Raw genomic sequence first — 23,828 nt, forward strand, 5'->3', positions numbered from 1 at the left:
ACCCACTACCACCACTGCCACTACCGATATGGCGGCGCTAGTATCCCAAAGGACTCCAATTCATTTTTTCCCTTTTTAACTACTATTTACTACTCAACACACGCGAAAAAGCAACAAAAACAAATTTAACAATACATCATGTCTTTTTTTTTGTTTAAAAAAAGGGTGTTATTTTTTATCATCACCATTATCGGATGCCAGTCCAGTCGTGTAGAGCAACGCCACCTTTGTAGAGTCAGAAACGCGCAAGTGGCCCGCCCGCACGTCTCGTCTATCCAAAATACATAGCTCATAAGAACATGGCCGCCGCCGCCGCTATTCCAGCAGAGCCTGCTTCGGGATTTTGTTTCGAAAATTGCCGCAGGTGAGGATTGTGTGACAGCAAGATGTAGACGTGCTACGATTACTTCCTGACAATGTATAGCGCAGCTTTCTATCGGTTAAATCGTGCGTGCAGCTTAGGACGTCTCTCAGCTTCATCCGTCAAGAATGATTCGACACATTTCGTTGGGGAAGGTTCATTTGAGCTCGTTATCCAGTTTAATTGACTGCAATGCGCGCTGCTGCTTTTCCACGTTTGTTTTGAAAGAGCGTATTTCTAAATTCCGGCGGGGATTATATTTGATTCTTTCAGGAATGCGTTCCTGCAAGCACAGGGGTTGCCGATGCCCAAGGCAACAAAGACTGGCACTACCATCGCTGGGATAGTGTTCGCGGTGAGATTGCCTTCACAAATAGCCACTGTTTTGCTAGATGTGAGTAATGTTGTGTTTTTTTGCTTTTGCCAGGACGGAGTGATCTTGGGTGCGGATACCCGGGCCACGTCTGGAAATATCGTGGCGGACAAGAACTGCAAAAAGATCCATTACCTTGCTCCAAATATCTAGTATGTTTTGATTGGGCTTCATGCTGGCTTTTTTTTTACATTTTGTGAATGGCAGCCTTGTTTCCCCGCAGGTGTGCTTTACACGTTTGTTCGAAACATGCAATCATTCTCTTTGCTGTTGTGGTCTATGAATGCGAAATTTGCATTTTTCTACTCAAAGGTGGTCATTTGTTGTACTAGCTATCTTGGCCGCCGGGGATCATTGTCGTGATTTTCGGCCTTTGGTAGTTTTCCGTGCGGTGCTTCATTGTTGTGTTGATGTGTAGCAGTGAGACATCATGACTTTCACATTATGGTGTTGATTCCCGCTGCAGCGGGCCAGATAGTTCCTGGGAGAAAATGGACCTTTTTCCAGTACCGTTCCTTCTAGCGGCCACCACGGTGAACTAAAATGGTAGTAAGGCACGCCCCCCCCCCCCAAAAAAGTCTGGCTTTCGCAGAACTCGTGCACAAAATATTCTGGCTCTGCAGTCCCTCTCGCACCCACCCGTCATCCGTTCCTTTCACATGAATGTCATGGTAGCAAACGAACGTTCCGTGACTAAACTGCGGTGATCGAAGCAGCCCTTTTTCTTTACTTTTTTTTTTTCATTCTCGTTACTCCCTTATTGGTAGCCATGTTCGCAGCACTTCAAATGTCTTTGCCCCTATCCTTTGAAAGCTTTTTCTATGTGCTCATACGAACTCGCCACAAGCTGTCGACAGTGAAAAAGTAAAAACGTGCTGCGCTAGAAAGCATGGCCACTCCCCAAGCAAAAAGCTGAGGGGTGCCCTTTTGTTTATTTTGCCGGAGGCGCCTGCCAACAGTGGCGGACCAACAGCCCGGGCAGCGCAGATCGCTACTGGAAAAGGGTCCATTTTAGCCATACTAGCAAGCACGATTGAAATGCGAACGCAGCACATGGCTCTTGATGCTTGCTTGTCTACCTGGTGAGCACCTGAGCACTATTAGAGCAGCGGTCCCACAGTCTGGTCAATCCAGCAAAGCACAGGACATCCGCTTCACCATTTTCGTTAAGAGCTTGTCAAGTTTTTTTGGAGGCTTAATCAGATAGCATAGCCCAGTAGAGGCCATGCATTGTACTAGCTGGACTGCTTCATCTCGCATGGCATATGGGACCAAAGCACAGCTAGTTGAAGTATCGATGATTTTGCAAACTCCAACACCTTGCTTCCCAGAAGCCCTTAAAATTCAAATGCCATTGGTTTCTATTGGTCGGCCAAAGTTGAAATGCACAATAACTAGCCTCTCCCGCCTTTCCACCAACATAACAGGCTTGTGACAAGTGGCCGGAGTTTGTAGCCAGAATTCACATAAACTACCCAGGTAATAGCTTTTCGGTGGTGTATTAAGTAGTTCTGATTGTATCTCTTGAGAACACGGGTGTAAAAACATGCACATCGAATATTAGAACAGAACATTAATTTTCTACAGAAAGGCTGCTCTTCGTCTCAATGCATATTTTTGTTCCGAGATATGTGCACCTTCTGATAATCTGTTTATGACAAGTTTTTTTTTTAGTGCTGAGCTCTGTCTTATGAGAATGGCAAATACATCAAATGTTTTTGTGCTTCTTTTCTTGTTAGATATGATTGGATTTGACTTGACCTCACTACAATCCAAACATATCTAAGTTAATGGGAAAGGGTTGTACAGTGCATTTCTGGTTCCTACTGGCACTAACTGCACTTTTGTCTGCTTCCATGCTGGTTGGTAACTGGCACAAATCATTGCATTTCAGTTTGAGGCACCAGTTCAAACTGAAGCATGTGCTAAATCTTCTGTTTTTGTTAGCTTGAAGCAAGAACAGTTCTAACAGCACGTAAGTGCGAGCATATAAGGATCTTTGTTCCACGCAAGGCACCGTAGGTGCCGGGCTTTGCTCTTTGTAGTCGCATTAAACGTGCAGTTTTGTATAATTGATTGAAAGAAGCTTCATGCTTGCTTCTTCAATTTTGCAAGCATTCGCTTAACATCGGAAACTGCTGTTATTCAAGGAAAATGAAATATTTTTGTGTTAGGTGTGGCTGGTGTTGCATGCACACTTGAGCCATTATTGAAAGCGTCATTATTGTGTACGGTGGAAGTTCTATAGAGTGTGTTGTGGAATATTAGCACAGCACAGGGGCTGTGCTGCCACTCAGTGGGTATGTTGTGTGCCTATCTCTGGTTCTTCGAAAATACAGCCACAGCCAGCATTTCATGCATTACTTACAGCGGTGGCTCAGTGGTTAAGGCATTGTGCTGCTGAGCACGAGGATGCAGGTTCAATTCCTGGCCGCGGCGGCCGCTTTTCTGATGGAGGCGAAAAGCAAAAACGCCCGTGTGCGAGATTTCTGTGCACAATAAAGATCCCCAGGTGGTCAAAATTATTCCGGAGCCCTCCACTATGGCGCGCCTCATCGCCTGCGCTGCGTCGGCTCGTTAAACCGTAAAATCAATCAATCAAGCATTTCATGCACTGCTGTGCTCACGTGTACAAATGCCCGTCCACATTATCATGCATAGAGCAGGACCATGTATGAGTGGCAGGGAGCCAGGAAGTGCAGTTATTCTGCTGTTGTGATGCAAGGTTCGGCTTTGCAAACTGCAGTTGCTTTTGGCTACCACACCATCCTCGTGTGGGCAAAAGTTGCTGGGGCTAGAAGAGTTGCCCATTTGGGGTGCCTCAAGTTGGGCTAACGAAAGTACACGGGACTATGCTGTGAAGAGGTGAAATGTTATCTTGGCCAGTTTCAACCGGTAGTTCTTGACTTGTAAATTAGTTGCATGAAGTGCAAGAGGTGAATGAAGGGATTGAAAGAACGGACATGGGACTGGCGCTGTTTCTTCCTTTGAGCCAGTCATTTCACTCATCTCTTGCACTTGACACCTACTGCTGTTGTGGAGTATGCACATGCCCAAGTGTTTGTGCTCAGTGGTCCTCTTTGTTGGGCAGTTGCTGTGGCGCTGGCACGGCTGCAGATGCGGACAAGACAACACGGATGATATCGTCCCAGTTGGAGCTTCACCGCCTGGCCACTGGGCGGACTGTGCCTGTGTGCACAGCTAACCGCATGCTCAAGCAGATGCTGTTCCGGTGAGCAAGTGCGGCCCAAACGGTTCTTTGTTGCCTTGGTGGGGCTCGCTTCCTTGGCCTGACCTGCCTGGTGTGTGGGCAGTGCACGGTGGTGGCTAGCCCTATTTAGGTTGGTAACAGTGACCAAGTTGGAAGCTGAAGCAGACTACTTTTGCGTAATGTGCTATTTCGATCAGAAACAGGCACAGTCAAGCTTATATGTTTCGAATTCATTATATAAGGTCCTTGGTGCACGAATTGAAGGCAAAGGAACACCACTCTGTGGGGGGGGCTCTCACTGTGGCTTACCTAGCTGCTGCTTCAGCTCATGCAGTATTTCCATTCCTGCACCAAATAAGAATTCTTGCGCCATTCTGATTAAAATTCTGTGAAATTGCATCTAAGTGCTCCAAGTTTACAGTTTTAGCTCGAGAGGGCGTCGTTTCGCGCCGCCTGGAACGGGGTCTGGAGGCAATGAGGAAGTGGCGGAAAGCTAATGGAGGGCATCAGCCGGAGAGATAGCAGAGATAGTGTATATTGGCATGTAGAGCCACTAGATAGCTTTAGTGGCTCTAGTGGCATGCAAATAGCTTCAATGCGGGCCGCTGTCACTGATGGCCGGCAGGCAGCAACCCTTTACTACTATTTTGTGTGTATGCCAACTGTAATGGGCTATGATACAATGGAGAAAAGTTCTATTTATTTGCATTTCCTCTTGGGTTCTGCTTTAGTGTACGCATAATTCAAAGCTGGAGCTTGTTGGGCCAAGACTGCAGCGCACTGCAAGCACCGTCGATTTGCGTGCTAAAACCAGCAAGGACTTCTTTGGATTGGGCTCTTCATAAATGTACAAGTAATTATGGCACAGAAGAGTCCGAATGTAATGCCCGAATGACTTCAAAACTGTCGCTCACATATATGTTGCCGCTCTTTAACTGTGATCCTGGTGTTATCACGAATGTGCTCCATACCAACAGTGTGAATCGGCCGGTGCACAAAGTTCTTCTGCAACAGTTGCGGGCACTCAACCACAGTACGTTTCGGGTTACTGTGGTAAAGAGCTGAAAGCCCATGGGATGCAATGCGCTTCAGCCGGGGAATTTTTTGAATTAGTGTCAAGCATATCATTGAGATATCTCTGTAAGGAATTGGAATTTTTCTTTGAGTGTGGTGTATGCAGACTGCTGCTTCTAACGAAGACAAAAACCATTTCTGTGAAATGTAGTGGATTGGCATTTCAGAATGGCCTCTTAGGGAACACTTAGTTGAAACGCTTGTGTAGCGAGTGCCCCCCGCCTTCTCCCTGCAGGTACCAAGGCCACATCAGTGCAGCCCTGGTGCTCGGTGGAGTGGACTCCAGTGGTGGGGTCCTGTGCAGCATTCACCCGCACGGGTCGACGGACAGGCTTCCTTACGTGACCATGGGCTCGGGATCGCTGGCTGCAATGGCAGTCTTTGAGCGTGACTGGAAGCCTAACATGACGGTGTGTAGTCTATAAAGAGCTGTTGCTGTGCTGTTCAGCTTCTGCTCAGCTTTTCCGGCCAATTTCATGTTCCTCTTCTAATGAGCATTGCAATCAAGACCCTTATGGCACACAGATCAGATAATAGTTTGTTGGCATTGTTTATGACAGTATGCTCTGATTGCGGCATCAGTATTAGAGTGACTAGTGTTTGTCCTTGTCTGCAGGCTTGAATAATGGCAAGAACTGTTTTAGGGGTGAAACCCCTTAGGGCTCGGGCTGTCGGTGTCTCCTGTCATCATCGTCTCATATAGTCACGGTACTAAAACACCTGGACACTCATTTTCCAACTCCTTGCGCTAGAACATAACGCCTACTAAAAGAAAAGTGTATAATGGATGAAACCAGTTCAAACTTGATTTAGAGATTTGTGGAGCGCTCCCTGTCCGCTTCAGCAATCGTCAAGCACAAGCAGAAGCTGTTTGTAGACGGGTTATAATTTGTGTTACACTCGAGTACCCTCTGGCTCTCGACGCTATGCCTGATCGGGTCAAGGGAGAGAGAATGCACCGAATGTATTACTCTGCTGCGATTGGCTGTACGAGTGAAAGCGGTTGAAAGAGTGCTGGCTAATAAAGTAATGGATCTACTGGTTTACTGGGTAAAATTAATCTGAGGCGCAATTGACATTTCGGATTTTGCAAGCAGAAAGTGCAATTTATAAAGCATTATTTTATGTACTAACCCTGCCCCTGCGTAGTTGGCTAAGGCGGTGCTGCTGATTGTTTTCAGGTCTGCACACTAGTGTGGGGGTTTGTGGTTCTAGCTTGCGTACTCTGCAGACTGGAATGAGATCTCCATTTCTTGGAAGCTGCTTGTGCAATGTGAGTTTTGCCCGATACGTGTGATTGGGTCCCCCTTTCCCCTGGCAGCTTGAGCAAGGAAAGCAGCTGGTGAGGAATGCCATTGCTGCTGGCATCTTCAATGACCTGGGGTCTGGCAGCAACGTGGACATCTGCGTGATCACTCGTGATGGGGCCACCACGACCCGCCCGTATGACGAGGCCAACAAGAAGGGCCAAAGGTGCGTGCCAGCAACGAACATAGTCCTGCTGATGGTGTTGTGTACAGCTTGCAGTGCCTTGGCACATGTACGTACTCGTCTCTAAATACTGGGCTAGTCTTTATTTTGCGACAGTATGGCAAAAACTCACGCACCCCTCCGTCTAACGATGACTATGGTTGAACGCGAAGCTTTCTCGTGATGGATTATTTGATTGGCCAATCCCACATGGCGAGTGTGTGCTACTCTGGAGGTGCGCACCACTTTTCCGGAATACCCACAGCAACTCTCGGGTGTGCCTTCCGTAGGCCTAACGTTTGGGTTTGGGGTGTACGGCGCGAATCGGTACCTGCTGCTCGGCGTAGTTCGCTTTGCCCGTGTCGAAATGGAGCAATCGGATAGACGCCGGCTTCATAACGCGGGGGACTCGGGTCCCGCCCCTAAGGATGTCCATGGAGCGTTAGTGCTGCTGCTTTGCTGTGGCTAATTTCCGACATTTCCCAGTTCCTTCGGCATTTGGTTGCCCCATCAGCTGCAATCTGCTTGGAAGTGTTGGTGAGAAGGCTAGGCACATCAGAAGAGAATGGGAAAAGGTAGTTGGCTTTGTGGGCATCCTCAGATGGCAGAATGGCTTCACAAAAAGTGACATCAGGGCCTCCCCTGAATACTCTTTCCTTCAAGGATGAGACAGTCGTGCCATTTTGATACAACCTGTGTGAAATGTAGAATCCTTTATGCTACTTTTTGGTGTCGTAAAGGCTAAATTGGCAACATATCGCTACTCCATGCCAGTGATGAAGTCCATTCCATGGCACATTGAACCACCAGCGGCTTTGTTACCGTAAGTGTAGTTTCTCACTAGTGCTCAGGAGAAAAATTACGGGTTTAGGCTTTTCATTAATAAAAGAGCATTTATCTGCACGTATCTGGTATTGCCCTTTATGCAGACATCTTTGCTCACTTGCCACCCGAGGTCGACGTGCTTTGGTGTTTTTACAACGTTGCAAAAAGCACGAGGTGTGGCAATGACAAGGACGAGCTAAGAAAGAAATAACGCATGTGCTTGTGCCTTCTCTACCATTCTTGTCTACTGTGCCGGTATTTGTGATGAATTATGAGCAACTTCTTCGGTCTTTGTGCTTTTCTCCTCCCTGTCTTGGGTTTTTTCCGCTGGTCTCGCTTTGTAAACCTTGCACACTCATTGCTAGATGCTGTGGAGGGGCAGTGCAACGCTTCCACTATCACTGTGTGGCTAACAGCAGGCTGCCATGCAAGTAAACTTTGGACTGCAAATTGTGTGTGTGCCTAATCACACAAGCAGATCCACCACAAAGCCAAAGCAATAATGTGCACAAGCCACATCATTGATATTTAGTACGAACGTCTGAATGAACGTTTGTGCAGTGAGCATTCTTTTTAGTCTTGAGAAGTGTCCAATGGCTTATCTCTGAGGCATTTTAATTTTTGTGGCACATTCGTCAACTTGGTTTGCAGAGTATCCAATTATTTCACTTCTAATCGGTTAGTATTCATTACGTACTGCAAGCCTGTGTGAAAAACTTTCTACTAGGCTGCTGTTCACTGTTGGTATATCTCCCAGGCTGCCTAAAAAGTGTTTTCATCTTCCAGTAGGTTCGAATTTTAATTTTTCAACTTCTAGTACACTGTATTGAGTACCACTACCTTTTTCTATGTCGAAACTTCTCTGCCTAAAAACACTGCTGCAAGTCCTGTTTCGGCTGTCTCGCCCCTGTTGCCTTTTAATGACACGCTGAACAAGTTTTGCACCCACTGTTGTGTGTGGGTGCACTCTGAGCAGCACCACCGTCACTCGTCCCAAACGCTTTCCTCTCTGTGTGGCCCAGGCACTTGAGCTACAAGTACAACCGAGGCACCACGGCCGTCCTGGAGGCCAAGGTGGTCCCCATCGAGGTGGAGGATGTGGTTGTGGGACCCGTGGAGGCCGAGCCCATGCAGATCGCCTGAGCTGGTGCACCGTTGGAAATAAACAGTTTGCTTTCCAAACTTCAGCGACATGCTTTGTCTCTTGTGCTATAGCCTAGCTAGCTCGTGGCTTTTCGGGGGAGAAAAGGAGTGGCTAGTGTCCAATTTTCTGTAGCATGTTGTGCATCACGTGCAATCACAAGCAAGGGTCACTGTGGAATCACAGTGACCCTTGAGAATAATGATTCTTTCATCGTGTTTACCGCACAGTACGTACTTTGTTCATGTTAGCCACACAGTATGCACTTTGCTATGCACTTTTATTAGTTTTTTCTTTTTTCCTGCCGCAACACTGACTACGCACAGCTTTTGACACGCTGAAACCATCCTGGCGCTGCCACTGCCAGTCCACGAATGAAACCAAAATTTGTGTGGTTACGCTGTCTTTGTTGCAAGTCCGTGCTCGCTGTTCAAAAGTTGCGCTGTGCTGCGTTGGTGGCACTCAGTGGTCTTATTTGCCAGTTTGAAATAATTCTGAGTAGTTTGCAAGCAGTCCAGGACTACTCTCGCAATAGGAAGGTTTATGGAAAAAAAAAAATACTCTTGGGTGGTTTCAGGCAGGCAGAACCAGCAAATTGAGGAGCTGGCGGAAGCGGTAGAATTTTGTTGGCAAGCAAGCTGAGTGGAGGTGTTCTGCAAACAAGTCCTTTGGCTACATTTTTCTGACCTAATAAAAACTCCATTCATTATTAAGGATAATAAAGTTTACATGCCTAATAGCTAACAGCAAGAACTACAATCTTTGCGAAATGTGGGTGGAGCTGGGCATTATCATTTCCAAATCTCAATTTAGCACACTTTCAAGTCATTAAGTGCAATGAAACGTTTTAGGGTTACAGTTTTATCATAGCAGACATATACTGTAATATGTTTGAGGGAATTCTTGTTGCAACTCATTTTGCAGCCATTTGACCAAGCCCTTTTTGGCCACTGAACCACTACAGGAGTGGCGGCCTCCCATTATTCGTTTTACAACTGCAATTATAAATGAATGGAAACAAACTCGGCACAATCATGGAATTGTCTTGGTGATAAAATGATACATTTTGTTTCAAAATGTGCAAATTAGACCGAGTCAGAGTTGTTTTATGAAACCATATTATAGCTGATGGCTCTCGCTGATTCGTATCATCCATTGCAGCTCCAGAATGCGTTCGTAGCAGTCAAATTTGCCTCACTGAATGCAATGCACTTTCGCTGGGAAATTTTTTAATTTGCACAATGCCGAAATTTGGATTAGCTGTGATCGTTTCAAAATGTGGAAGAGGGCTTTGCTGCAGGAACTTGCACCATGTACTTTTATGATGTGTTGTGTGTGTGTATGCATATGTATAACAAGTTTTCTTGGCTGTTTTATACACCTTCCTCGGCAGAATAGTTGTTCACGTGCTTGAAACTTCTGACATGCACACCTGTGTGCAGGCTTTCTTTACTGCACAGGAAGGAAGCCTGATACAAGGCCCGATACTCAACGCGGCATTTCTGACTAACTACAACTGTCTCCATGATAAAATTGGCAGTCTTTACAGAAGCTACACAAGTGTCTAAGGCAAGCTATGAATACCAAGACGATAGGAGCGCGCACTTGATGGAGCAGCAAATGATCACACATTTTGATTAATGCTTTGCTGACTGAATGCAGCCACAGACATCCTAGGGGTGTTTGATCTCGAAGAAAGATGCAGACAGGCTAAGTTGCACTCCATGCCCGGCATGGGCCAGGCGTTATCAGAGGAGGAAGCAACGAAAATAAGTCAAGGATGTACGATATCTTAAATACGTATTTTCATTCAGCAATAGCATATTTTGATCAAGCACATGAAACCGTGTCCACCAGTTGCCAATGAATACAATTTTCTTAACAAAATAAAGGTACCCACGAGGTTGACCCATTTTGAATAAACTTCTCTGCAGAGCACTTTAAATATTCCATACTGTACAATTTGTCACTACTACTCACAACCTCGAGATGGCTGATGCAAATTATAAGGCTGCACAGAAGGGAGAAAATCTGAATGATAGCAAGCTGCCTGCTTTTATTTTGCTATTACTTAACTTAAAGTAAGGTACTAAAGACCTCATTTTGTGAGACAGGGAACTAGGTGCTTGTAACACACTGCTTTCGTGGTAGGTATGGCTCTGTGTAGTCTTCTCTCATTGCGCACTTGAACCAAAAACAAAAAGAGAGGGTGCTTGTACATAAAGCAGTACAGTTGAACCTCGTTATAAGAGACATGGATGTAAGAGACAAATGGATATGTATGAGAGACACTATTCACCCGCATGGTTGGCTTCCCTATCTTTCCCATTAAATTTACCTTTTTTGTAACAGACATCGGATGTAGAAGACAGTTGGTTATAAGGGACAAGTCATCCTTGAACTTCAATCAACAATCTCGCTTGTAACAGACATTTTAACTTCAGACACAGTGCCACCAGTTACTAATTGAAGTTGCTTCCATTGTCGAAGCACAGGTGGACGACAGACGCCTGCATTATAACTTCAGCAAACACAGAGTGGTTCAGTCGGCTATGAAATGACGGCGAGAAGCCCTGCCAATGGAAATGCAACTTACAGAAGTGGTTGAAGCTTACTGCCATCCAATGGAGCACAACCGCACTTGTGGGCTCTCCCACTCACGTAGCTCCCAATCAGCATCGCAGATGTTGAGTCCTGCAACCGTAATGAATAGCCTGAGCACACAGCGGAAGAAGCTGTGCACTCCGGCTATTCATCAGGCTTGTGAACTCATCTACGATTCATCTTCCACAAACAGTGAAAGAAAAGCAAGCTTGTAGAATTGGTTGTAAAAAACAGTGTAAAATACAGTCATGAAGCTTCAGAACTGTTTTATAAATTCTGGGGGCCAAACATAAATTAGAATGAATCTTTTGCAACATGCTGTAGCGTTCTTTTGAGCTTATTTTAGTCATACGGTGCCCACATTGAACTAGGGTCTCATTAGTAAGTGAAAAAATGGTTCCCTGCTTATAAGAGACATCTCGTACGAGAGACAGAAACGGCTCCCCGGTACGTGTCTCTTATAACGGGGTTCAACTGTAGTAAACTAATAAGGTCCAAGGTTGAATGCACCACATCAAGTACAGGGGGCTACAAAAAATGCCCCGGCAAACTTAGCTGCTGTAGAATAATTTAGGCCCAAGCTATATTCTTTGAGGCTTTATTATTTTGCTGCACAAGGGTTGTTCTTGCCTAACTGCACAAACTAATGTGTCTGTGTTGACTAGGTACTTATGTTCAATAACTCGTTCAACTTCATTCCAGTCCCAAAAGGGCGCCATTTTCACTCGCTCCACTCACTGTACTCCGCTGTACAGTATGCTCCCGTCAAGACAAACACAAATCAGCCGTGAAAACTTGTACTACAAGAAGTTTGGCTTATCAGAAGTGCCCACTAAAAGGAATTGGCCAGGTGAATCCAAACTTCTTACTCACTAAGGTGAATGAATTATACACACAATGATGTACACTCGTAAAAATTACAAAAGAAAAAACATTTATTTGGCACAACTTCATAATAAAACCATGTATTCAAGCACTCTTGCTCGGTTCCGACAGGTCCATGGTGGATGATTGTCGCTGCTGTGCAAATCGGCGTATAGTTTTGAATGATGTCCCCTTGCACAATGAGCTTAAAAATCTTCCAGCACCTTTGTGCTGGCTGAAAAGAGTTTCCAAAAGAATTCATGCAAGTATTTGTAGCGTCACATGTCATCAATGCAGGCTCTGTGTCAGAAGTATCCTCCAAACGCACCTCAAGGACCTCTTCAAGACGGGTACAGTAGACTGTGGTTAAGATGAACTCCATGGTTAAGACGGGCAACAATTTTGCTCCCTTGTAACGTCCACAATACAAAAAAAGGGCTAATTTCTGATTATACGAACAAATTTGCTACAAAGCGTTTGTTTGTTCTTTTATATTCCCTTTGATGGCATGTGTGCCCTGCAAGACGGCCATACTCACTGCGCAATCTCCAGCAGTGGCGGTCACTGTGGAAATTGGTCTTGCCCATAGGTCGGCGTACTCACTCGTGAGTACACTCATTTGTACTCATTTGTACTCAAACTCACGAGTGAGTACGATGATGAGTGATCACACACCCAGAAAAAAACAGTGAGTACGATGACGAGTGAGTACAGGGGTAAGTCCACTACTCGTGAGTACAGTACTCATGAGTACACTACTCATGAGTATGAGTACTCATGAGTACAGTATTCATGAGTATGAGTACTCATGAGTTTGAGTACTAATGAGTATGAGTACTCATGAGTACACAGTACTCATGAGTACACAGTACTCACGAGTACACAGTACTCATGAGTACACAGTACTCATGAATACACAGTACTCGTGAGTACACAGTACTCATGAGTACACAGCACTCATGAGTACAATACTCATAAATACTGTGTACTCATGAGTACTGTGTATTCATGAGTATATGCACTCCTGAGTACAGTAGTGCAAACAAGTTTTATCACGAGCTCGAGTCCGGACGCGCGTGTACCAGTCGCAAACATTTAGCGGTGCCGCTGTGCAGCTTAACTGTCAAGGATGGTAAAATTAGACAACGAAAACTGCACCTGCCTCCTTGCCCGGTCCCTGTTTGGCGCTGTAAGCGTTTTTCGGCGGTCGCTCGCAAAGGGGTCACGGTAAAGAGGGAAAAAGGAGGGGGTGAGGGCCCGGTGGGAAACGCGGCTGCAGTTGCTCTTCTCTGATGGGACTTGTTGACTGCCGCAGTTATTTTTGTTGACGCGGCCTGTGAACGCGTGGCGGCTTCATTGCGCTTGCTCCCTTCCAATTGTTTTAGGGGAGAGGCGGTGGAGGCTGCTAACAACGCACGAACTAGACGTACTGAAGTCCCTCTTTTTCAGTCTTCAGAAGTTTCCGTAGACGCATGTCTCGCTGTGTAGTCGTTTCGCGAGCCGAACCGCTCATTTCAACAGTCGCAGTTAATTTACGTAACTCGCGTCAAAGCGACTGCGTGGTTTGTAACGTTCGTTGTGCGTATGCAAGCGACAGTTTGGCTGATGTACGTGCGCCCATATGGTTTTATTAGGTTCCCGTTTTGAAACATTTTGCTCAGGTTCGCTAGTAATATGGTCTCGTGTAGTGCCATTACAAGTGAGCATATAGCCCCACCGTGCTCTACGGCGTGCAGGCGCGGCGGTGGAATTTGCCCCAGCAATGGAAATAAAATATCCGAGTACACCTAAGCACGTTTGTGAGTTGTGAATCGGACATCATAATATCCAGTTCAACGCGTGCGGCGCCTTGTTTAGCCTCGCATATTTTGTCGAAGAGCTCTGTCATCTTGCCGCTGGAGGAGCGTTTTGCTTTCGAATGGCTTTACTTTCGAGTGGCAACCCGATTCGCCGCTTCTCGTTTATGCCACAGTGTAGTGAGGGCGCTGACGATGATGGTGAATTTCGGTGGTTGTTATTCCCCTACCTTCACTACTGTTTACAGGCGGGGCGACCACCCTTTGCTAGCAACTATACCGCCGAGTTAAAGCTCGCACTGTGAAAGGCCTCGTGAAGGAATTGTTTTGAATTGATGAACGCCAACGCCAGACGCCGGGATTGTCACTTCAGCTCACATCTTAGAACGTCTCGTAAAACATGTGGATTGCACATAACGACGTCACCGCACTTTTTGATCGATCGCTGTCAGCTTCATCCGCGTTGCTCGAGATAAGAGCTGCAGATTTCCACTGTGCAACCAACCCACCAACACGGCAATACAGTGACGTCAGTGCAAACTACCACGCCTCCGAAAAACGCGTCTACAAACTTTGTTCTCGAGTACACAAAGCACGGCAGAGCAGTTCTACGCTGCTGTAACGGCTGCCAAGTTCCGGCAGCAACTGGGTTCCCTGCGGCCCTCGACTGTGACCGATACCCTCTCCACGCCCCCCCACCGAACACACACACACACACACTGTTGGGACTGGGCCATTCTAGCTCAGTCACCACTGTTCGATTCACTTCACTTTATTTCCTTAAAGACCCCACAGGGGGGTGTTACATAAGGGGCGCGTTGTACAACATAGATACAAAAGCCACAGGTGCAGATGCATAGCTGCATAGATACAGATGCATAGATGTTGCGACGTTGCCCTGCTCAGTCCGCCATCGACGCGGCGCAGAGGAGAGCGATGAAGTTGTCGAGCCGACGGTGATTTTAAGCTGCATTCATATACAATATATACAAAGGTAGCAAGAGCGTTACATGGCTCGCACAAAGGCACTTCTCAACTCAGTGCCTCCGATGAAATGCCGCCGCACAGCCGCTGCTTCAGGGCTGGTTTTATACCCCCCGGGTTCCGCCGCAGCCGCGTGCAGTTCGAATCTTTCCAATCAGGACTATCACTGGCCGCAGTTTGAATCCGGCGAATGCAGGCGAAGTGATTGCGTCAGCCGAGCCACGAATGGGAAAGGGGAGGCGACTCAGCGGCGCCGTCTCCAGAGTCTACTCGTCGCTGCGTGTCTTTTGCGGGCCGGTCGTACCAAGCATGATTTGGTGCGGCCGTCTCGATGGGAAAAGGAGAGTAGACTCGGTGGCGCCGGGTGCCGCCAGTTGCGGCACGTCTGCCGCGGGCTGGCTGACCGAGGCGCGAATCGGGCCCACCGTCGGCGCGTCGCCAGGTGCAGCAAATTTGTGTCGGGTGCTCTGGTTAACCGCACACACACGCATAGAAAAAGTAAGATCAGACCCGTGTGGGTTTTGGCCTAGCTGTTAACGGAAATAGACACAACGACGCGTAGCGCCCGTCCTGTCCCTTTTTCGTGACGGGATCTCCCTCTTTGGCTTTTCGCGCGCTAGCCGGTTTTCGTCTTTCTGTTTATCTCTTACTTTGCGGGCTGGCGGCGGTTGCGAGGGGTACGGTTGCGCAATGTTCGCAGAATTCGGAACAGCGGCGGCAGCGTCTCTTTCCAGATGGTTTTAAAGACGATAGTCTTTCTTTGGCCACTTGAGCGCGACAATGTTGGCCTGTCAGTCTGTCTGTCTGTGTCCGTCATAAAGATAATTCATTATTGCAACTTAATATCACGCCCCGCTGTACACATGGGAGCTACTGGGGTCGCCGTTAAGTAGCTTCATGTACATAATGCGCCCTCTCTACAACTGACCAACTGCCCCGCGATTCAAAACGCGAGTGCGTACGTCCCGTTTCGCTCTCTCCCGTGTACGTGCCTTCGCGCAGTGGGAAGCCCTACGACAATGCACCGTGTAAGACGTTTTCTTCTCGGGCTCCTCTGTCCTGATTTATATGTAATCTCAGTATTTCTAATTAGTTAAACATTTTATTTTTTTCTGTTTAGCCTTTCATTCGAGCCACGACCTAGCTAAGATGTTGCAGTCGACAGGATCATGATTTAAGGCCACGGGAGGACGAACGGACGAACAACCTGGACGGACCGCACCACGACTACGAGAGTGCAGCACGCAGACATGGGGCACCGACGCACTCCACGCCAGCGGTGGTCGACACAGTGCTGACTTCAACGGAACGCTACGTCTTATGCTCTACGAAGAAACAGCAGTTCGTGAGCGCACTACGATTACGAGGGCTACCCTGCTCTGGCCGTAAGGACGACATCATTTTGCGTCTTCTAGAGGACAACGAAGAACGTCGCCATCTCTCCAAACGAACGAATGTGCCAACGCTACTTCAGGCTGCCTCCGACAACAAACGGCAGATGACTCTGCAAGCGGCGCTGTTTGAGAGCAGAAGGCTGCGTGATGAACGAGAAAGTTTTCTGAGACAACTGGCGAGAGTCGGCCGCACGTTTTCCCCGGTGCCTGGACTGCACGAGATCCGAGCACAGGCAGAATGCACGACGGCACGCACATGAACGATACGACGCATGCAAAATTGTGATTGCGTGCTCACCGGACCTTTTTCAGGTAATCGCCACGATTACGGAGACGCATCGAAGGTTAGTGCATTTCTGGCGAGATCACGAACACACGTTGCTCTGCTACATCGCCCACGAGCTACATCGCCCACGCGCAGGTCATTCCAGCAACGAGCAACCACACGCGCAACGTACGCAGCGCGCACGAGCCAGAAGGCACCACGTTCCTGGCACCCGCTCTTCCGCTACAGACGTACACGAACGGAACGCTGAGAGCACGGAACGCAACGGAGCCGGTACGTACATTTTCCGCACGTGCTGTCCCGGCGCGGGTCCACGCAACCAACGACATCGCATCCGGATTGGTGGATATGGCCACGACAACTTGAGCGAGCAAGAGGCACGGCGCCCGAAATGCACCATACGTGGCGAACGACCGCACCCCAATTATAGAGGAGTTTCCTAGATAAAACGAGACGCACAGCGCACGAAACGCACCAGAAGTGACGAACAACATCCAACTTGAACCAGTGGAGCAGACCACGGAGAACGAAATGCACATACGCACGGAACGCCACCAAGCCGCAGCCCACACGGAGGAAACTGCTGTTCGCGACATCCTCTGCTCCCACTGCAGGTGCTATCCGGACTTGGCGAGCGAATGTTACAACCGCAGAAATCACCTGGCCACAAGCAACAAAAGACCCAGCGCACGCGGTTCAACTCTACCTGAAAGTACGAGCTCTCCGACACCCGCTGCTCCCGCCCGAGTCCAGCGGACGAACGACATGACACTCGTGCAAGTAGGTCCGTCAACGAGCAACGACACGGCCAGCGCATGCGGCATGTCCGAGCCAGAATTAACAAGATCACCGGCACCCGCGCTCCGATCGAGACTCACACGACAAACACCATTTCGTACAAGAGGACGCAACCGCGAGCAAGCGGAGTCGCGATAAACGGACCCTGCTTGCATGGGAGAGATAGCGATTATAGCATTCTCGAAACAACGGGCAAAAGACGAGGTTTTGAGCGACGACACGGACACGGACACGGCAAGAACGGCAACGAATGAACCCGATCCAGACGAAGCACCGAATGCCCTGACGATGAAGTCACGCTTGCGACGCCGAGGAATGTGGGACCGAACGGACGGCACGAACTACGCCCGCTTCCCCACAACAACGGTTTCACTTCCGAAACAACCACGGCGACTGCGAGCACGGAGCCGCAATGACTTTGACCGATCAGCCATGCCACCCTACGAAAACGCCATGCTACTGCACACTAAACGAAAAGCCAAACAGCTCCCACACTATACGCAACGCACGCGTCAATCAAGCAGCGTCCTCAACGCGCCGAACTATGCCATCCCTACACAGCGCAGCTCGCCACCGGACAAACCAGACGTCTACGCCCCCACATGCATCAAGCACGCGACGAGCTACACGAACACAATCGCCGACGGAAGCGGCGCAACCAACGCAACGCCGTAAACACTGTCAAGTTCAGGTCTGACGAAGTGAATCCCACGGCACACACACAATAAAATCAAGCAGATTTGAAATTCACCGAAACTCAACGAGAAGAACACCCTCTTAACGAAGTTTCTAGTATCTGGAACAACAAAAAACAAACGCCAGCATCGAGCATCTGTGAACAAGCGGACAGTGATCTGGATACGAACGGACGTCAATCTACGCGAACGCTTCATTGTGCCTGGGGGCAGGCGCATTTCGGATTCAGAGCACGATTAGGATACGTATCAGCGCGCCCGGAAACGAAAACGGACGACAAAAGCTGCCACCCGAAGACACGCATAAAAACGCAGTTTACGGCCACGGCCGCACCGACAAGCCCCGAGCTCCCCTAAGCCCGACCCGGCCTGAGAACAAGACGAGACGCCAGGCGCAACGCGAGTGCTTACGTTCCGTTTCGCTTTCTCACATGTACAGTGTACTTGCCTTCGCACAGTAAGTCGCCCAACGACAGTGCACCGCGTCAGACGTTTTCTTCCTCTGTCCTGATTTATATGTAACCCGTGTTTTTCTAATCAATTAAACAATTTATTTTTTCTACTTAGTCTTTCATTCGAGCTACGACCTAGCTAACAGTGCAGATAAGTTGATTATTCGTGGGTAATACAAATTGAGTACTCATGAGTACTGATTGAGTACTCATGAGTGCAGAATGAGTAGTACTCATGAGTGCAGAATGAGTAGTACTCGTGAGTGCAGAATGAGTAGTACTCGCGAGTGCAGAATGAGTAGTACTCATGAGCAGTAGTACTCATGAGCAGTATTACTCATTGAGTACTCATGAGTACAGATTGAGTACTCATGAGTACAGAGTGAGTACTCATGAGTACAGATTCAGTACTCATGAGTACAGATTGAGTACGAATACTCGTGAGGACAAATGAGTTTGAGTACAAGTGAGTACGATTACAAATGAGTATTTGATGAGTGAGTACGAGTGATTTTGTGAACACACGAACTTTTTGAGTCTGAGTTTGATTGAGTACAGCGTAAATAAAAAAAAATGTGATTGAGTTTGAGTGAGTTCTTTCTGTTTTGCCGACCTATGGTCTTGCCAGAAGAGTACGTGTGAAGTGGTTCTCCCCTGATCACATTCCTATGGGACGTACTCATTCATGACCCACGGGCTTGCAAAGCATGGTGTACCGATACGAAAGGTTTTACAAATTCATAGAAATGTTACTAACAGCCTAGTTTGCTTCATTTAGAAATATATCGCTTCTCTACTCAGGTAAAAAAAAAAAAAAAAACGAAACACATTTTGGTTTATCCAGTTTTCACTAGATGGCACTAGCTGCAAGAGTTTCAATTTATATTTCAGTAGAGAAGAGAGAGATCTATAAAATAAGCAAACTATGCCGTTCTAAACATTGATACGTATTTGTAGAGTTTTTCGTATTGGCACACTATGGTTTTTAAGCCCGTTAGACATGAAGTAGGGATGTTAACACGCAAGGTTTTTGCACTGAGTAAAAAAAATCAAATGAACATTCCGGCTATGTTCGGTATGTGATGATTCGGCTTAATGGAGTTTGTCTTTAATTGGAGTTTACTATGTGTATGTATGCGTGTGCATGCATACGGACATATGCACACACACAAATCCCAAATATTGACAAACTAAAATTTCGTGCTACACAACGTCAGCAGTGACGTCACAGGGGGAGTCCAAAAAATAGTGTAATCAGTGCGTTAATTTGACGCTAGCACCGAAGTGGTGCAACCAAACATAACCAGAGGCACCAATGCAACCGTGCAGTCATGTCTCGGTGGCAACTTTCGTCTGTGGCCGCCTGTCGCACTAAATAGTCCCCGTGACATCATACGGGTAGCACAAAAAAGTGGCTGGTGTGTGGCCATGCTTTCATCTGTTTTCCTCGCTATCTGGTTTAACTGTTTAAAGTCTGTGCTACAGTAAGCATGGCTGTTATTCTGACATAGCAATCTTTCAAATGAACCAACTACATTTTGTTGTAGTGGTCTCTATAACCTTTTCATTGCCATGCCGGAGATAACCTAGGCAACAACACGCACACTCCCTGCCACGCCCGAGTATACTTGTGTTGCCCCTTCACTGAATTCCCTATCCCTTCCGAGACAACTCATGTAAAAAAAAAAAATATTGCGGACGTGTCGCAACATCTATTGAAAAGTCACATTAAACGTGTAGATTCTGTTGGGTAAATTTAGGACAACAGATGGCACCCATGTTTTTTCATCAGTGCTGCTTCTGCTTATCTCAGCAGTATGGCCACATTGGCCATGGAGAGTCAGGAGTCAGATGTCACCAAACCAGCAAAGGAGGTCTCAGTATCTGCATATTAGCTGCAAGATACTGCTTTGAGTGGTGTGTTCTTTTCAAGAATAACTAAAAAGTTTACCTAACACCTAGACATCCCAATTAGTAGGTAATTTTGTCATTATTTAATTGTTAATTTGTATTCCACACAACATTTTTGTTGGATAAGGTAATTCTCAGTAAAGTACCTGTCGCGGTGGCTCAGTGGCTAAGGCGTTGTGCTGCTGAGCACCAGGATGCGGGTTCGATTCCCGACTGCGGCGGCCGCTTTTCTGATGGAGGTGAAAAGCAAAAATGCCCGTGTGTACGAGAGTTCGGTGCACGTTAAAGATCCCCAGGTGGTCAAAATTTATCCGGAGCCCTCCACTACGGCGCGCCTCATCCATCGCCTGCGTTACGTCGGCATGTTAAACCCTACAATCAATCAATTCTCAGCAAAGTGTTTACATGTCCTGAAAAGCATCATAGTGCATTATTGAGTTTAATATTCCCACCGAATGAAACAGAAAAAAAAATCCCAGCAGGGAGTGAAGGCCAGCCATTAAGCAAACTCGGTAGTGAAAGGGTTAACATTATTATTTACGAGAGTAAATTCCATCGTCTCGCACAGGATTAAGTGCAGGTAATATCGGCCACAAACATTTGCACGACACAGAGAGTGGACCCAAGAAGTGGTAGCTGCACTGCCATGGAGGCACAGCATGTTTTTTCATGCATGTTAGTAATGTTTCACATCTCAAAATATCACCCATGTAAGATAGGAAAGTGCCTGGCTGCTAGAAGGTGGCAACAATCAATATTACATATGCTCCTACATCACGTGAACTTACAGCTGATGGCAAAAAAAAAAGAAAAAAAAAAAGAATGCTCTGCTGTGTTGAAACTCTCTTTATCAAAACACTGCAAGCAGGCACGTGAATGGTATTTATGACAAATATCCTCACAATGCTCCCTGCTTTTGCCTTGATTTCTCAATAAACACACGTTCTTCAGTTCAAACAAAGGTGCTACGTTAAGAGCCGAGCTGATTCGAAAACAGTACATGGCTGGACTACACAAAAAATATGCTTCTTTTTATAGCCAAGCTACTCTTTATGGACTACACAAAAAATATGCTTCTTTTTATAGCCAAGCTACTCTTTATGGACTACACAAAAAATATGCTTCTTTTTATAGCCAAGCTACTCTTTATGGACTACACAAAAATATGCTTCTTTTTATAGCCAAGCTACTCTTTATGGACTACACAAAAAATATGCTTCTTTTTATAGCCAAGCTACTCTTTATGGACTACACAAAAAATATGCTTCTTTTTATAGCCAAGCTACTCTTTATGGACTACACAAAAAATATGCTTCTTTTTATAGCCAAGCTACTCTTTATGGACTACACAAAAATATGCTTCTTTTTATAGCCAAGCTACTCTTTATGGACTACACAAAAAATATGCTTCTTTTTATAGCCAAGCTACTCTTTATGGACTACACAAAAATATGCTTCTTTTTATAGCCAAGCTACTCTTTATGGACTACACAAAAAATATGCTTCTTTTTATAGCCAAGCTACTCTTTATGGACTACACAAAAATATGCTTCTTTTTATAGCCAAGCTACTCTTTATGGACTACACAAAAAATATGCTTCTTTTTATAGCCAAGCTACTCTTTATGGACTACACAAAAAATATGCTTCTTTTTATAGCCAAGCTACTCTTTATGGACTACACAAAAAATATGCTTCTTTTTATAGCCAAGCTACTCTTTATGGACTACACAAAAAATTCCCCCGCATTTCCCCGAGGGGGAGAATGTGAAAGTGCGAATGCACGGTTGTCGGCCCGCTTGCGGCGCTTGCGCTCGGCCCCCGCAGCCCACCGCCTCGCCGCCTTCTCTTCCATCGGGTTTGTAGTATCACGTGTACACCACGCAGTTATCAAGCCGCTATAACGCCGCTGACTCGCCAACGCACGCCGCTGACGACGTAGTTTGAATGCGTTAAAGATATAAGGCGCGTCACTAACACTGATATCAGCGTCGCGTCCGTGGCTTGGTCGGTAGAGCGTCGCGCTGCGGCCGCAAAGTCCTCGGATCGAAACCTGGCGCCGGATGCTGTTTCTTTTTTAAATATAGAGGAGCACTGCGGACGCCGCCGCCGCCGGCGGTGGATGGTTTGGGGTCACTTATAAAGTGCATTCGCACTTAAAAATATGCTTCTTTTTATAGCCAAGCTACTCTTTATGGACTACACAAAAAATATGCTTCTTTTTATAGCCAAGCTACTCTTTATGAATAGAGTGCTATATTTTAAGATAATAAGCTTGCGCCATGCTTTATTTTCTCTCTGATGATCTGCCAACATTAAGCCTAAAGAAGAAAAGGACACAGGGTTTTGTATCTGCGTGCCTTTTTTAGATGATGGTTAGATACAATGCCCGGTATTGTCAGGGTCAAATCCTCTAAGTACCACTAAATGATAACAGTCCAAATGTACTTGTTGCTCATACTAATAAAAGGCTCATGTAATCGCAAACTCGCATAATCTGTACACACAAAATTTCATGGGAAATGTGAATGCATGCGGGGAAAAATGAAGCTCACACTAAAGCGTAAGACTTGAAGGTAGTGAAGCTTGACACAACCTTCACGGCCATCAGGAAGGTTTAAGTCCACGATTGCACCCGATTTGCTTATTCTTCACTGCCGCAACGACCTTTACTCCATCATTGTTGCTATAAAAGTGAGCTTCCTTCATTTGTTTGGAAGTGATAATCACTGGGCATCACCTTGGAGGGGCGTACGCTATGACGTGTCTTTCTCGTTCCGAACAAGTGTGGCCACGATTACGGCGACTGCTGGAGCTTTTATTTTGGCAATCTTGGCCAATCTCCCTAAGTGGGTATGCTCGGCTTGACAAACGTGCGCCGGGGATGCTGGGCGGTCGCTGCGAGGCACACACACACGAGCGCTTGGGATTTTCTTGGTTTATTAATTGCCAGGCGGTCGCTGCAATTTCGGCCCCTAAGTAAGGATGCTTGGCTTGACGTATGTGCGCAGGGGCACTGGGAGGCTGTCGGAAGGCACGCACACACGAGCGCTAGGCATTTTCTTGGTTTTGTTAACTGCCGTGCGGTAAAAAAAAAAAAAAAAGTCGCTCAAGCACAAGTTTGTTCACTACTCAAGCATCACTGCAAGTACTACTAAGTACTCATCACCACTAATTAATGCTCTCTGCACTGTGGTGTGAAACAAACATCGTGCTTCCACTCTTTGTCAGTTGTCAAAGGGCACACTTCACCCGTTTTTTAACAAGATGGCCTATGTAACTCTTGAAAATGCTTAAAGAAACTGGTGCTGTTTCAACTCCCAATTCTAATGGCTCTTTCCAAATAAGGGACTCCATCTTGGGACGCCGTCAGAATAATAATAAAATAAAAGGTTAGCACTCTACCAGTGTTGGCTGCAGGCGTCTACGAGAGGTAAAATGTTTCCCTTCACTGCAAGCAGCAGTGAATTTTGTTTACTATACGTACACAAATATCCTTAGTGTTATTATGGTGCACTTGGATATTTCGGTAGCTCTTCGCACAACTCTTCACCGTGACGAATCCACACCCATTTGCTCATACGCTCCGA

General features: G+C 46.7%; 1 protein-coding gene across 1 annotated transcript; it reads left to right on the plus strand.

The window, feature by feature from the left end:
- The first annotated feature begins 207 nt into the window (after positions 1 to 207).
- On the plus strand, positions 208 to 8,501 carry LOC144149531 (proteasome subunit beta type-7-like). Its single transcript, XM_077681153.1, has 7 exons — positions 208 to 364; positions 635 to 716; positions 789 to 886; positions 3,826 to 3,966; positions 5,255 to 5,429; positions 6,341 to 6,492; positions 8,337 to 8,501. Exons 1-7 carry the CDS (start codon positions 300 to 302, stop codon positions 8,455 to 8,457), a joined length of 834 nt encoding a protein of 277 aa, XP_077537279.1. The 5' UTR covers positions 208 to 299; the 3' UTR covers positions 8,458 to 8,501.
- The last annotated feature ends 15,327 nt before the right edge of the window (positions 8,502 to 23,828 follow it).

This window comes from Haemaphysalis longicornis, unplaced genomic scaffold, assembly GCF_048455015.1.
Source record: "Haemaphysalis longicornis isolate Haplotype H1 unplaced genomic scaffold, Haemaphysalis longicornis Haplotype H1 scaffold_1, whole genome shotgun sequence".
Classification (NCBI taxonomy): Eukaryota; Metazoa; Arthropoda; class Arachnida; order Ixodida; family Ixodidae; genus Haemaphysalis; species Haemaphysalis longicornis.